Source organism: Pterocles gutturalis, unplaced genomic scaffold (genome assembly GCF_000699245.1).
Source record: "Pterocles gutturalis isolate BGI_N339 unplaced genomic scaffold, ASM69924v1 scaffold40618, whole genome shotgun sequence".
NCBI classification, from domain to species: Eukaryota; Metazoa; Chordata; class Aves; order Pterocliformes; family Pteroclidae; genus Pterocles; species Pterocles gutturalis.
In genome coordinates, this window is record NW_010121898.1 from 12,498 (window position 1) to 26,558 (window position 14,061).

The 14,061-nt window shown below is 39.3% G+C and overlaps 1 protein-coding gene across 1 annotated transcript; it reads left to right on the forward strand.

Moving 5' to 3' along the window:
* The first annotated feature begins 379 nt into the window (after positions 1-379).
* LOC104464612 (transmembrane protein 132B-like) lies at positions 380-12,343 on the forward strand. Its single transcript, XM_010077373.1, has 4 exons — positions 380-585; positions 8,215-8,488; positions 9,733-9,924; positions 11,189-12,343. The coding sequence occupies exons 1-4, from the start codon at positions 422-424 to the stop codon at positions 12,341-12,343; spliced, it is 1,785 nt and encodes a 594-aa protein (XP_010075675.1). The 5' UTR covers positions 380-421.
* The last annotated feature ends 1,718 nt before the right edge of the window (positions 12,344-14,061 follow it).

Genomic DNA, 14,061 nt, shown 5'->3' on the forward strand with positions numbered 1-14,061 from the left:
TATGGTTCTGAGTCAGTCTTTTTCTTACTAACATATGGCCCCATTTTTTCCAGGTTCTTTAAGCAAGTTGTAAACATTAACTTTGATGCACATGGAGTTTGATTCATGAAGAGTTTAATTTGCCTAGTATAAAATATTCACATGGGTTACATAACCGCTAAATTCTTTTTGTAGTTTGAGCAGTATCCACTGAGGAAAGCAGACTGTTTCCCTGGGGTCCATTTATCACTGTTTGCTACTAATTAGAAAACTGAAAATACAATATGCATGACTCACATTATCAGTGTTGTCTTTGGACTGATGTATCATTCCTCCTGCTTCCTCAGGAACTTTTATTCATTTCCTAATTAATCTTTTTTTTTCTTTTTCTTTTTTAAAGGTTTCTGACAGATGTGACTCCATCTTCGTTAATGGCAAGGAAATGAAAAGCAAAGTGGATACTATTGTTAACTTCACTTACCAGCATTTCACTACCCAATTAGAAGTGACGGTCTGGGTTCCAAGGCTCCCGCTGCAGATAGAGATCTCTGATACAGAGCTCAGCCAGATCAAGGGCTGGAGGATACCGGTCACCTCCAATAAAAGGTACGCTTACAGCATTGGCACAGTCCAGATACACGTCCAGGGCATCTGATTATAGAACACAACAAATTTTTAGAGTATTTCTCAGAATCTAAACTCTCCTGTTTAAAATTAGCTTTACAGTCTGTCTTAGCCTTCATTATAACATGCACAAATTATGTCAGTAGGCTACATTTTATCTGGATCTATAAAGTCAGTGGCTTTGCCTGGAGCATTTAATCAATTCCACACTATCTCAGGAAACTGTACCATACACAATGATGTGCAAATCTGAGGAAAAGAACCTGGTCTTCTCCCATCCTGCATGTAACATTGTGTGTGTGCGCGACAGTCAGCTCTGCCAACAGTTCAGCAGTTTCTGTCTACAGTGCTAAATAAAATAGGTCCCAGAAGGGAGTCAGGTCACCGGGCACTGGTAGGGAGGTTGGACTAGATGATGTTCAAAGGTCCCTTTGAGCCCAAACCATTCTGTGATTCCTTGAATTTGGATGATTATTCAGTCTCTGTACAGATTCACTGTACAACAGACCTGGCTGAAGTGTTACGTAGCAGGTCTAAATTAGGTAAAAAACACACTTAGGCTCCTATTGAAGGTGACATTCTGATGAACAGATTACCAGGACAAATGTGGATGGGGGACAAAAAAGGAGGGGGAGGGGGGTCTGGATTTTGAGTTCTGTTCCCATTATTCTCTACTGAAAATACCCATTCTAGAATAACTGTAATTTGGACAATTTGCAAGATTAAGAACTTCCAGGAACAGTGCTATATTGGTGGATTTTAGGCTAAGTTGAAAAATACTACTGGAGAACAAGGCATGACACCGGCTCAAATTTATTGTACAGGGAAAAAGCATTTCTGGCAGCAGTTACTGTAGCGCTAAACACTGTGACAGTTCTAGCGAAAGCACTCCACTTGCCCAGGAGAATGTCTCCGCTATTGAAGAGCCTTAAAGAGCCCAAACAGGCAGCAGTGGAGTGGAACTGTCTAACACTTTATGAGGGCATAAAACTAAGGGTAATAGGACACGATTTACAGGACACTCAGATAATGAGCTCCAAAGAAGGGGACTGAGTTACATCTTCACTGTGTGGACATTTTCTTTCTGGCTATAACAGAAGAGGTGATGAGGATCAGCACAAGAGAAATTTGTGTGTTTGATTCAGTGCAAAGTTGCCATTTGGGGCAGGAAGAGAAGTGCTAGATGATGAATGAACATATGCCGGCTGCTTAAAGTTTCAATTACTTACCTTCTTCTGCCTTTAATGTGCCTAGTGCTGTGACGCTCCCTTAGGCGCAGCTCCTGCTAAAACCAGTGTAGAATTCGCTGAGTAAAAGGCTGCAGGATTAGGCTGTTGGTGTTTATTACAGGAGTAAACTTTCAGCAGCAAGCTCAGTGAGTTAGACATTCAACTGTGGTTAACGGTCGTGGACATTCTGACTTCAAACCCATTACACGCAGTGCTGGAAATTTACCCCCTGGTGTCTAGTTCTGATTTATTTGGCCAGCTGAAATAAAGATAATGGTCTGAGAGTCTGCTCTGTTCGCAAGCTGGCAAGCTGTACGAGTTTGCTGCTGCTCAGATTGCATCTGAACGGCTGGCACATCTTCAGCGAACGTTTTCTGTGAAGGGTGGAAGAGAAAGTATGGACACTGTGTCATTCCCCAGAATTGCAGCTGGTAGTTTATGACACTGTGTGTCAGCAGTCCATGCCTGTGGGAATAGGAAAGGTTTCAACTGGAAATAAATTATCTCTTGTTTTATGGAACATTCCTGGGGATTTTTAACTTTGTGGGGTATTCTAAATCCATAGGCAGTCTAGGACTAGCATTAGTTGTGCTCGCTCTGACATTTACTTTGTACATAAGGTTTTTACATTTGCTTTATTTTTAGATTTGGATGGGGTTTACCTGCAATTTAGTGGCTTTTCCTTTTTTAAAAATTTTTATTTTATTTTCCTCTTTAATTTTTGATCTGCTTATACCTGGATTTCCTTCATAGCTACATGCTGCTCCAAATCTTAAACATGGGGAGTTTTTATGGTGGATTCTTTCTAAAATCCCTGCCAACAGGCTTAGGCAGTCTTTAATTTAGGTTCAGTCACATGCGGCCCACAGGTCAACTGAAACTATATCACTGTCCTCAGGTTTAGTCAGGGAAGGATTGTGATGTGTCTTCTTCATTCCTCACCTCACCCCAGACAAAACAATTTTCTGCTCTCCTCCTGCCCACTAGGGTTGGTATCTTCACACCACTCCCTTGTCTTCTCTGCAAAAACCCAAATATTGCTATAAAATAATTCATCAATATACAGAAGGTAAAGTTCCTGAGCATTATTTTATAGGGACTGAGACACTTCAGCAACCTCCAAACATTCCTTCATCTCCTCTGGCTCCCGCTGCCTCGTTCCTGCATGCTCAGCGTGGCTGTGCTGGTTCAGTTTTCTGAGGGGCTCAGCCAGACAGCAAAGAATAACTGGGTTTACAATAATCTTTTAAATGTTTTTTATTGGTGCTGTCGACAAAAGCAATGCTTGTGAAACTAATGCCTCAGCGTGGCTGTCCTTCATCTGAATATAGCTGCTTCTATTTCAGCCCTGAAGAAGTGTTTATATGCCCCAAATCACACCTGCTCTTTCCAGTGGTGTTTGTTGATCTAATAAAGTGCATTGCTTCTCCCTATAAACACTGTCATGTTTGTAACTGTAAAATACATGTAATTACAGACGTGTTTGCTTACCTAACTTCTTGAATAATTTCCACAAAGCAATGAAGAAACCAGGGTCCTTACAAACGTTTTACAAACGCCACATGCCTAGCTCAGTTTGAACTGTGTCGGGTTTCACCTGGTCTGAACTGCTCTAAGAGCACGAACTTGCCAGAGGAACAGAGAGAGAAACCAGGCTACTTTTATGCCAGAAACTGGAAAGAAAAATAGCCTCCCCTGTGTAAGAGCAGTACGATTTACCAGATCAGTCTGTAAATATATGGCAAACCTTTTTTATTATCCAGAGGAGAACTTGATCTATGGTGTGTGCTACTGCAGAAATGGGGAGCCTCCCTTTCCAAATGCAAGTCAGCTCATGGATCACCTCATGACTAATGCATGGTACGCGGTCCTCGAACACACGTGTGCTAACAGAAACTCTGCGCCTGCAAGGGGCTGCTGAACAGCCCACAGTCTCAGCAAACGAAAAGTGTATATTTAAATTAAAGTCAAATATTAGAACTAGAAGAGGTCCAGGCAGACTCTGCTAGTCTAACAAGAACATTTATCATGATTCCTCATGCATCTGCAAAATAATTACTTTCTTTAAGTTCCTACACTAGCTCTATGCACAGCCATTCACATTTGATGCATGGTTTCAGCTTGCATTAATTGGAATTGCATGGCTACAGTCTCACAGAACAAGCTGGAAATTTAATTTAAGTAAATATTTGCAACTAGCAAGAGCACATTGTTTTCATGAGGCTCCCAGGGAGGCAGACATCACACAGTATGACTCCAGCATATGCTTCAGTGTCAGGCACATCATTTACTGGACCTTTACCAGCATCTGGGCTTAGTGAACAACAGCTGACAAAGCCATTCCTAAGTCATGGTGACTGCAAACCTCTGAGTAGCATGAACCTTCAAAACCTATGAAACAGTTAAGCCAGACATGGTATTGTTTGTGAATGCAGTCTGTTGAACTCATGGTTAATTAGGTGGTAGCTCTGCTTTGGTCCTCTCTAGTACTAGAGAAAAAAGCAGGAAAGTTAGCCCAAGTTAAATGAAGGAAAAAAAATAAACTGCCTTAGTTAAACCTCTGTGTGAGTGCTGCCACTCAGAAAGCCATCCTTTAAGGCAAATGGAGACTGTATTCACACCATTCAATTTGTGAATGGCAACATCCACACAAGCTTGAACACGCTGTAAAATCACTGCTTTAGTTAATCGACATTAACGTCCTTTGGAGATAAGGTCATAGAGATTTTTGTTAACAGGTAGACTGTATTTTCAAGATCTGTAAAGGTACCGAATTGCATTTCTTCTGGAACTGTGAGAGGAGCTATGTGCAACCTATTTCCATAGCTTCCACTAAGTCAGCTTCTAGTGGCTTGTATTTTGTATCCAACATAGATTTTTTTCAATTAGAGGCATTGCAAATGTTTTGCATGACTCTCATTTAATGAATATTTTAAATTGAAAAACAGCAAAACTGATTTCTTTAGGGGTTTTTTAACAGAAAATTAGCATCTAGACCAAGAACTTGATGCCTGGTTTGAGAGTGGTGCAAATTAAGAGAGACGTGCTTAAACTGCTCGCAGACAGTGTCTATAATACAAAGTTGACAGATCACTGGTGAGATCAGTGCTAGCAGGCACCCTAGTAACAGGGCTGCTGTGTTAACTCAGCTCACTGGCAAAGACTTTCTCTGTGTAAAATGTAAATTAAATGTAATTCTGGCAACCTTGGTTCACTCCAGAAAAACAAAAAAATCTTCCAAGAAAGTTTGCCAAGCATCAAGGAATAGGATAAGAAGGATTCCAAGAGATATCCAGAGCTAACCTCAGAGATGACCAAGATGGGAAAAAGCACAATATGCAGCAATCGCTTGTATTCGTGAGGACATGTCTTTAAAAGAAAATGAGCTCACTGCTTAATGAAGGATTTTAAGCATACCGAGAACACTGTAAAAAGACATTTAAGACTCTAAAGGGAATTATGCAATTCAAAGGGTCTCAAACATTTTGTTGGGCCAATGGAGACAAAACACTGAAATGCTCTGACTTACTAACTGAACCATGGAGTTGTGACTTTGAAGCAGAAATGGATATCAGCTGTTTAAAAAAAAGAAAGTAGTTGAGCTGTTACCTGGTAAAGCAGACTTGCAAAGCTTGCACTGAAATTCAAACACCTCTCTTCTTACTTTCCACTGACATAAGAAAGCGCCTCGCCCACTCCATGGTTTAGGGATGCTTTTCTCATGTTCCACATTTGCACGCAATAGAAACCTCCTGTTCCTAAGGAGAAATATACAGATACAAACACCTATAAATGTTTTTGTAAGGGAATGGAGCACTTACATTTGTTTGTTAGAGATACCACAAGGAAAGAGTTGGATTTGAATCATCTTTTTGTGATTGGTAGTACTGGCTGCCCAGTACAAAGCCTGGCAATAAGGGCAGGAGCACTCCCTCTGTGCCCTTATGTAACACTCCTTATCTCTGGTCATTCTTCCCACAACTCCCATTTCCGAGCTGTATGGGACTGGAGTTGAAAAGTTTTTTCTGTCAAAGTTGTTTTGAGTATATTTCCTCTTGAACAGTCCAGTAGTCTAAAGTTTTAAACAGTGAAAGTAGAAACAAGTGCAGAAATAAATATGAACAACAGTAACACATTGGATCTGGGTAAAACATCTGGTTATACAGCAGCAACAGAAAACAGACTTCTGTAAGAAAAATTAGGTCAGCATGAATGAACATGTGAAAGTTTTTCTTCAAGCCACAGAACACTTGTTCTGTGTTTCTTTTCCTGTAAGAAAACTTGTTCCCACTGGTTCTGTGGCTCTTTTCCCCCAAATCCCATAAGTACTTCTTACTTGAAGACCTCCTGCGCATTCTTCTCCAATTCTGCACAGGTACAAATATTACTGTCTGTATTACTAAAAGAGGGCTAAATCCTGGAATATCAGAGCTAAATTTGGTTTTCCCAAAGTCTGAGATTATTCAGAGCTGGGTTATCGTTCAGATGAGCTTGAAGAGGGTCAGAATTCACGAATATATTGGAAGTGGGAACGTTAAGGAGTTCATAAACTCTTTTATACCATTATAAATCCCAAAGCAATCTAAGCAGGCATGGGCCACGTAAGTTCTATGAATATCCCCCTTGTCGTACTTTCCTTACAGCTGTTTTGCTGACTGGCTGCTTCAGCTCATAGTCCAGATTGACCCTGGACAATTGAAATTTCTCTGAAATACCCAGCTAGACTAATTCTGTAAGACTTAAGTTCTTTGTGTTATATAAATCCTATTTTAGTATCCTGGTTTTTTCTTAACAATTCAGTGGTTATTCAATTATGTTCATATTGAACAATATTCAGCGACTAATGATGGACACTTTTGTTTTACACACACAAAAGCAAAAAAGCTGTACCAAATACCATTTACTTGAGGACAAACATATATATTCAGCTAACAATTGATGCATTGAATACGTATTTCCAGTGTATTAGATTCTGTAATACCAGGACTTTTATCACTCTGAAGAGCATAAGGGCTTTTCTTAGATATGTTTTCAGCTTACTGTTTGCCAACTTTGTCATAAAACAATTTATAACACAAGCAATTCTGTTTTATAATAGTTTTTCATAGCTGGTATTTCAAAGGAGAAGATAAAGGAACACAGTAAACACAAAACTACTTCTAAAAATACTGTGAAAAATAAGAGGCTTACCCTGTATTTCCCACCCTTGCTATAAAGGTAGCTTCAGGCTCAATAAATAAGCAAAGGAGGAAGGCAAATTATTTCTGAGCAGTGAATTCCTCGGCATGGGAGCATAATGACTATGAGTGTGACCACCTCGTACTTAATACCTGAATTGAAAGAGATAAGAGAATCCATGTGTTTGTCTCAAGGAATAAAGAGTAGCAACAACAACAACAACAAAGATGGGAAACTGAGGATTAAACCAGGCAAAAATCTGCGAGGTGTGACACCACTGCTATTGTGTACAAATCACTGTGATGCATTATATAAGCCTATGGAAAGCTGTTATATTTTATATTTTACATATGCTATATTTTGCAAGGAGGACAGATAGAAAATGTTAAAAGTGTGTCTAATGCTGCAATTGTTTCTCTGGAGTGAGTAGCAGTCTCACCAGTCTGGCATGGTGTTTGTACATCTGAGTAATCCATGTCCTGACCAGTAAATTAAGTGCCTAATTTGTTTGGTGGTGTATTTTTTTTTTTTTTTGGAAGCCCCATGTGGTCATTACATGACCAAACATACCAGACACTTGCACAAACTGTATGAGATTTAAGGTGAAATCATGGTGTATTTCTGAAATGCAGAGGGCTTACTGAACCTGTGAGACAGAGATGTGGGGTAAGGTGGGGCAGCAGTACCCAAGCAGGGAATCCCAAACGTGTTACAACAGTTTTGAAGAGATGAGCAAAGTAATACAAATGTTATGGCCAAGGGTGGAGGAAAGGATGCTAAACCATCTCCCATCCCTACTGAGCTTCTAGGGTTTGTTCCAGAACTGCCCTCTCATAAACATTTCACACAGCTTTCCTTAGCCCTCTGCAAGATGTGACTGCCAGTTGGAGACAGGTGAACAAGTGGTGGTTCCACTGAAATCTCAGCAAGGGCAGACATACTTTCAAGTTGCAGGGAGGTCCCACTCAAACAAATAATTTACTGACACAAGTGACAGTAGCTTTTAAATTGTACAGCACAAAAAAGCTCTACAAGCATCTCATGCAGATTTAGTACCTACACATCCAAAGTCATGTTTCCTGTTTCTTCAGTAGCAGATGATGGTAATCTCATTAATCTAATTGAAAATACCTTCTAGCTGAAGCTCTGTGGTACTGTAGGGAGATCACGGCAATGCAGATAACAAACATGGATCTATTTACAGGCCTACCCGTGACAGTGAGGACGAAGAGGATGATGAGAAAAAAGGAAGAGGTTGTACCCTTCAGTATCAGCATGCCATGGTGCGAGTCCTCACACAGTTTGTAGCTGAATCCTCTGAGTTTGGAGGCCACTTGATCTATATGCTAGGCTCTGAGTGGCAGTTTGACATCACTGACCTTGTGACTGATTTCATGAAGGTAGAAGAACCCAAGATCGCTAAACTTCAAGATGGCCGAGTCCTGATGGGTCGAGAGCATGGCATCACCACGGTCCAGGTACAGACTAAGATGTATCTGAAGCTTCTGTAGAGAGAGCAGACACAAGAGCCAGTTATCATATAAAATTAATTGCTCTCAGAAAAAAAATCAAGCTTAAAAAAAATTCCATGCTAGACATGTGAAAAAGTTTGAATGGGTTTTCATTTTTACCATTTGTCACTTCCATAAAATACCTTTAGGTGAAACTTCTGAAGGGTTTTACCCATGTAAACACAGATTTTCTGAACAGTGAAACAGGTTGCGTGGTGCACACAACTACCTTCCTTTTACTTAAGTGGGACCTTATGTACCTAACTGTTAGGAAATTTTACCGAAGATCTGCGTGCATCTTTATAAGTTCAAACATCTTTGAAAAATTAATCCCTTTATGTTCACAAAATAAAGGTATACAAGCATATAGGCTCTTCTTATTAACTGTAAGCATCCATAATGTTCCAGTCACACTGCGTCCTTTGTAGTTAACACAAAGAAACAGGCACTTTTAGGGCTCAGCTCCTTTCGGCCTAAACCAAACATCAGACAGAGGACAAAGGATTTCTGCCCTTAAAATGTCTCTTTCACTCCACTGACTATAAAAAAGCAGAAGGTAGCGACACTGTAGATGTCTCATGTTAGTTTTGACAAATTGCACCTCAGATATTTTGGGCTTGAACCAGCTGTTTCTGGCATCAGTAGAAAGATGACTGTCTCCTTCTGAGCATGTTAGAGACAAAGTCTTAGAGCAAACTCACTATTTTGGCATTGAAAAATGCAGACAGGCACTCAGTGGGATTTTCAAAGTATTTTTGCAAATCTCCCTTTCATCTCATTCAGGTCCTCTGTCCCTATCAAGGCATCAGGCCAAGTTCCGATCAGCCAGGCTTTGTACACTTATTTATTCCCTTATTGACTTCAGCATTAATGAATGTCTTACACTGTCTTGTGCTACGCTGCATTCATAGGAGGTTTTATAGATCACAGAAAGATAACTTTTTTTAAAAACAAATCCATTTAATCTATACTCCATTGTTGAGATGAAGCTGCAATTTAGAAGTGTTTGGTTGTTTTATTAAATTATTTTTGTAACTAAAGTAATTTAGCAGCAAATGAGAGTAATGTCATGAGGGAAATATCAATTATAGCTTATACATGGACGTGACAAACCTGAGATTAATCCGAAGTGTTACGCCAATTAGAGTCTAATCTTGCTTTACAACACAGTTAGTTACTCTTTCACGCAGGGCGTTGCTTTCTCTTTCAAGGTTCTGTCACCTCTTTCCGATTCCATCTTGGCAGAGAAGACAGTGATAGTTCTAGATGACCGCGTAACCATCACAGATCTGGGCGTACAACTAGTTTCAGGCTTGTCCGTCTCCTTACAAATCAGCAAAGGAAATAAGAGAGCTATTGTTTCTACCACCTCTGCATATGATATCCTTCATACTCCGAAACAGGTATGATCCAAAGTAGTATATGGAATTAATTTATTTGTTTACGGTGCTTTGTCAGAAGCTAGGGAAAAGCTACTTGCTGTAAATTTTAGACAGCACGTATAACATATGGCTTTGTGAAAGCAGTAACTTCACACAGTGAAGGCTGTTCATCTTGGTGACCAACTCCTACAGGTGCAAACACCCACACAGAATGACCACTACACTTTTCAGAACTACTTTGGAGACCTGTGCAGCACAGGGAAAGGGATGGATGTGTCTCTGCATGCATATTGTTGTAGAAAGCACATACATGCCCCTCAATACACTTTTTCTGCGGGGAAATATGGCTTAGCTATGTAGGCGGAGGCAGAAACCCCATGACTTCACAGTCTCACAAAGACAGTTCAGCCAAAAGAACCTTTTGGCTGCATGTACAGAAGTTTTCATGATTTGTATCACTGAAATCTGATGAGTTTGTGCTTGCTTTGAACCACATAATCTGAGGAATTAACTAGCTTTCAATAAAACCACAGAATAAATTACATATGTGTTTTCATTGTATTTGTTACAGAATTGAGACTCTATATCACTAGAGAAAGTGTAACTTTTTAGCAATAGCAATTTGCAGTAACAAGACAAATTGCTTTGGTCAAAACAACCTTAGTAAATGGTGATTAGTGTTTCTATAGTTCCCAGAAAGGACTACAGTCACTTTTGTATATTTCACATGACCGTATATTCGAAAGCATGACAGAGAATTTAAAATATTGCATTGAGATGTGTTGTTAACACAGTTTCAATGGGTGAATGGGATCACCATTTTGACACAACAGCTCTGCTCATGGTATTAAATATGGCATTAGAACTGCAGTATTACAGAACTTCCCCATTATAGGTCCTTTATAAAATTAATTAATCAGGATTTTGGAAATATTACTGTTTTCAGCATGGGTCCCTGCCATTTAAAGAGGCCCATTCTCAATTTGGACTGAAAAAAAGAATTGTAAATTTTTTTTGTTGGCACCTTTTATTAAATTCAGATGACTATGTCTTTGATAGCTCCTGAAAATGAGATCAATGCCTAAGTGGTCTAGAGAACACAAATCTGCAAGAAGATTATGAGAAGCAGAGTAGACATTTTGATTTTCTTTTTTTAAAAACCAAAATAAACCAAAGTTAAACTGTATATTTATTTTGCCAATGTCAAGCACACTTAAAAAACCAAGTGTCTAATACGTGCTCTCTTACCTTTCACACATATTTTTTCTCATCCTCTCTCCCCCAGGAAGCCATAGTCAGCGCTTGGATTTTGTTCAGTGATGGGTCAGTGACGCCATTAGATATCTATGACTCCAAGGACTTCTCGATCACCATCACTTCTCTGGATGAGATGGTAGTGTCTGCACAGCAAAACTTTCAGTCCAAATGGCCTGCGGTAGTGGCAGAAGGGGACGGGCAAGGACCTTTGATTAAAATTGAAATGGTCATCAGTGAGCCGTGTCAGAAGACTAAGCGGAAGAGCATTCTGGCTGTTGGGAAAGGAAGTGTCAAAGTGAAGTTTGGTCAAAAAGATGCTGACCAAAAAGGAAGCACTAATGAAATTGATGATGTGGATAGAGATTTTAAAAGCCATGAAAGCAATTCTATAGAGAAAGCTGCAGAACAAGAGAGGACAGCACAAGAATGGTCCAAAAACCACGAGGACATGTCCAGTAGTGAGGACAATGCAAACAAAAGCACAACTTTCATATCTCCCATTGATCAGGAGTCTCTGGAGGATGGCCAGCTCCAGACTAACCCAACTGCCTTCACAGGTTTCCCCACGCAAGTAGAAATACCAGGAGAAAACAATCCCAGTGATCTCACATTGACTTCAAGAGGATTAACAGACCTAGAGATTGGCATGTATGCCCTGCTGTGTGTTTTCTGCTTAGCAATCTTGGTCTTTTTGATTAACTGTGTGGCATTTGCTTGGAAGTACAGGCATAAAAGGTTTGCTGTGAGTGAGCAAGGCAACATCCCCCATTCCCATGATTGGGTCTGGCTTGGAAATGAGGTTGAACTGCTGGAAAACCCAGTTGACATTTCACTCCCATCAGAGGAGTGCACTACCATGATTGACAGAGGAATGCAGTTCGAAGAAAGCAACTTTCTCCTTAATGGGAGTTCTCAGAAGACTCTTCATAATCATATCCTCAGATCTTCTGAGTACCTTTGTGAAAAAGAAGTTAAAAGTGAACCTATAAATCCTTCTGGGCCAAAGCAGAAGCGAGTAAAGTTCACTTCATATACAACAATACTGCCGGAGGATGGAGGCCCCTACACTAATTCAATTCTATTTGACAGTGATGATAATATTAAATGGGTATGCCAAGATATGAATCTTGGTGATTCCAAGGAACTTAGGGACTATATGGAAAGACTGCAAGACAATATGTAAAACTACTTTCTTATGTTTGTAATCACCTTTATGCCTTCTGTTTATGGATGGTGGAGCAGTCAGTCCAGTCAGCAATAGGAACAAGACAGTCCAACCTTGGAGTTACTGAGATGATAACCTGATATCACTGAGCAGGTACAAGAGGCTGGCTGAGTTAAACCTGTTTCACCACAAACCAGGATGTGCCCCTAAAACAGCTACCTGTAGGTGTTGGAGGTGTCACACGTGATGGCTGTTTTTGTATACTGCCTGGTACTAGCAAAATGCTAATACAACTACGCTCAGACTCAGAGGAGACTTCATTTGTTTGTCATCTCTCATGATAAATGGTAAATCAGAAAAAAAAGGGATATTTGTTTGCATTGATTTTTCTAGTCGTCGTCCTTTGTAAAGCACAGTGGACATTTCTTGCTTACAGCCTGAAATGAGGCTCATATTAAAAGGGATCTAAATGAATCTAATTTTATTGCCTATGTGCAATACAGCCAAGTAGTCTTATTATTTTTTACAGCTATAAAAACCCCCATGTGGTTAATTTCTTTTCCTATTGTTTATGATTTTTATTTGACTTAGGGAACGTTAAATATTTTCTTTGAAGGGTTTTTTTTTTTTTGTTGTACCAAAGTGCAGTACAGTAATATTTATAATGATTTAAGTTTTCTATTCATCTGCATCAGCCCCTAGAGATACCTACTTCACCACTGATTATCCTTCTCCTTTCCATATGGGTATATGGGTCGTTAGTATTTAAAACATAGAAAGGTATTAAAACTCTTCCTGGGAAAGGGTTGTATCTTCTTACAGGGAACTGTAAATATAATAATAAACCCTGGAAAATAAAAATCAAGGAGTAGCCCTGGGTTTACTTTTGTCATTGCTAACATAAAAAAGTAACCTGCAACAAAACAGCACATACTTCAAAGAAAAACGCTTTGCTGAAACAGCAGCTTGGTTGACAAAACACATTATTATCAGAATGAGAAAGTCAAAAGTGAAAAACTTTACACCATGTTTCATTAAAAAAGGAAGAAGGAAAAAAAAAAAAGACACACTGGGCACATTATAAAGAGGCTATTCCCAATTTTAACAAGGAAAACATGCTGGAGATTCAAACTGCCATTTCATCTGCATTGCATGTATTTTTTTTTTTACTGAAGGATGACTGAAATAAGTTGAAAATTACAGTTAGAAAAAAACTGAATTTACATAATACTTAACAAAAACAATAAAGCACATGTTCTTGTGATGGATCCTGTGCAATAAACACAAGCTCCAAATTACAACTGCCTTACGTACCTTAGTTCCCATCTTTCAGGTAGATCAAGATAGGATTAGATATTTTATAACTCAGTTTAGATATTAGAACAGACCAGAAAACCCTAACTATGGGAAATTCTGCATTTGGATTCTAATCCACAACTGGGAACATGTTTAATATAACTGCTGCAGAATATGAGAATTTAAACTGTGAGACTAGAAAGTGAGGACACCAGGCTTATATAAGTGATTAGAGACTTATGTTTGCTGGCACCAAACTGCATAGTGAGGGGATGGCATCTGTTATAATCTAATTTTAAGTAGATAAAATAATAGACCACAGAGATGCTTCTGTTTCATAAGGGATGCAGCATTTGTACGTCAAATGAAATCTTGGGTCGTTTAACAAATGTTTTCTCCTCTTTAAATGATCTAGACCTCATAAGGAAATATTCATTCCT

Bases quoted from the DNA above. Each gene is read 5' to 3' on its own strand.
- LOC104464612 (XM_010077373.1), top strand. From the start codon at position 422: ATGAAAAGCAAAGTGGATACTATTGTTAACTTCACTTACCAGCATTTC. The intron at 586-8,214 runs GTACGCTTACAG...ATCTATTTACAG, and splicing joins CCGGTCACCTCCAATAAAAG to GCCTACCCGTGACAGTGAGG. The intron at 8,489-9,732 runs GTACAGACTAAG...TTCTCTTTCAAG, and splicing joins ATGGCATCACCACGGTCCAG to GTTCTGTCACCTCTTTCCGA.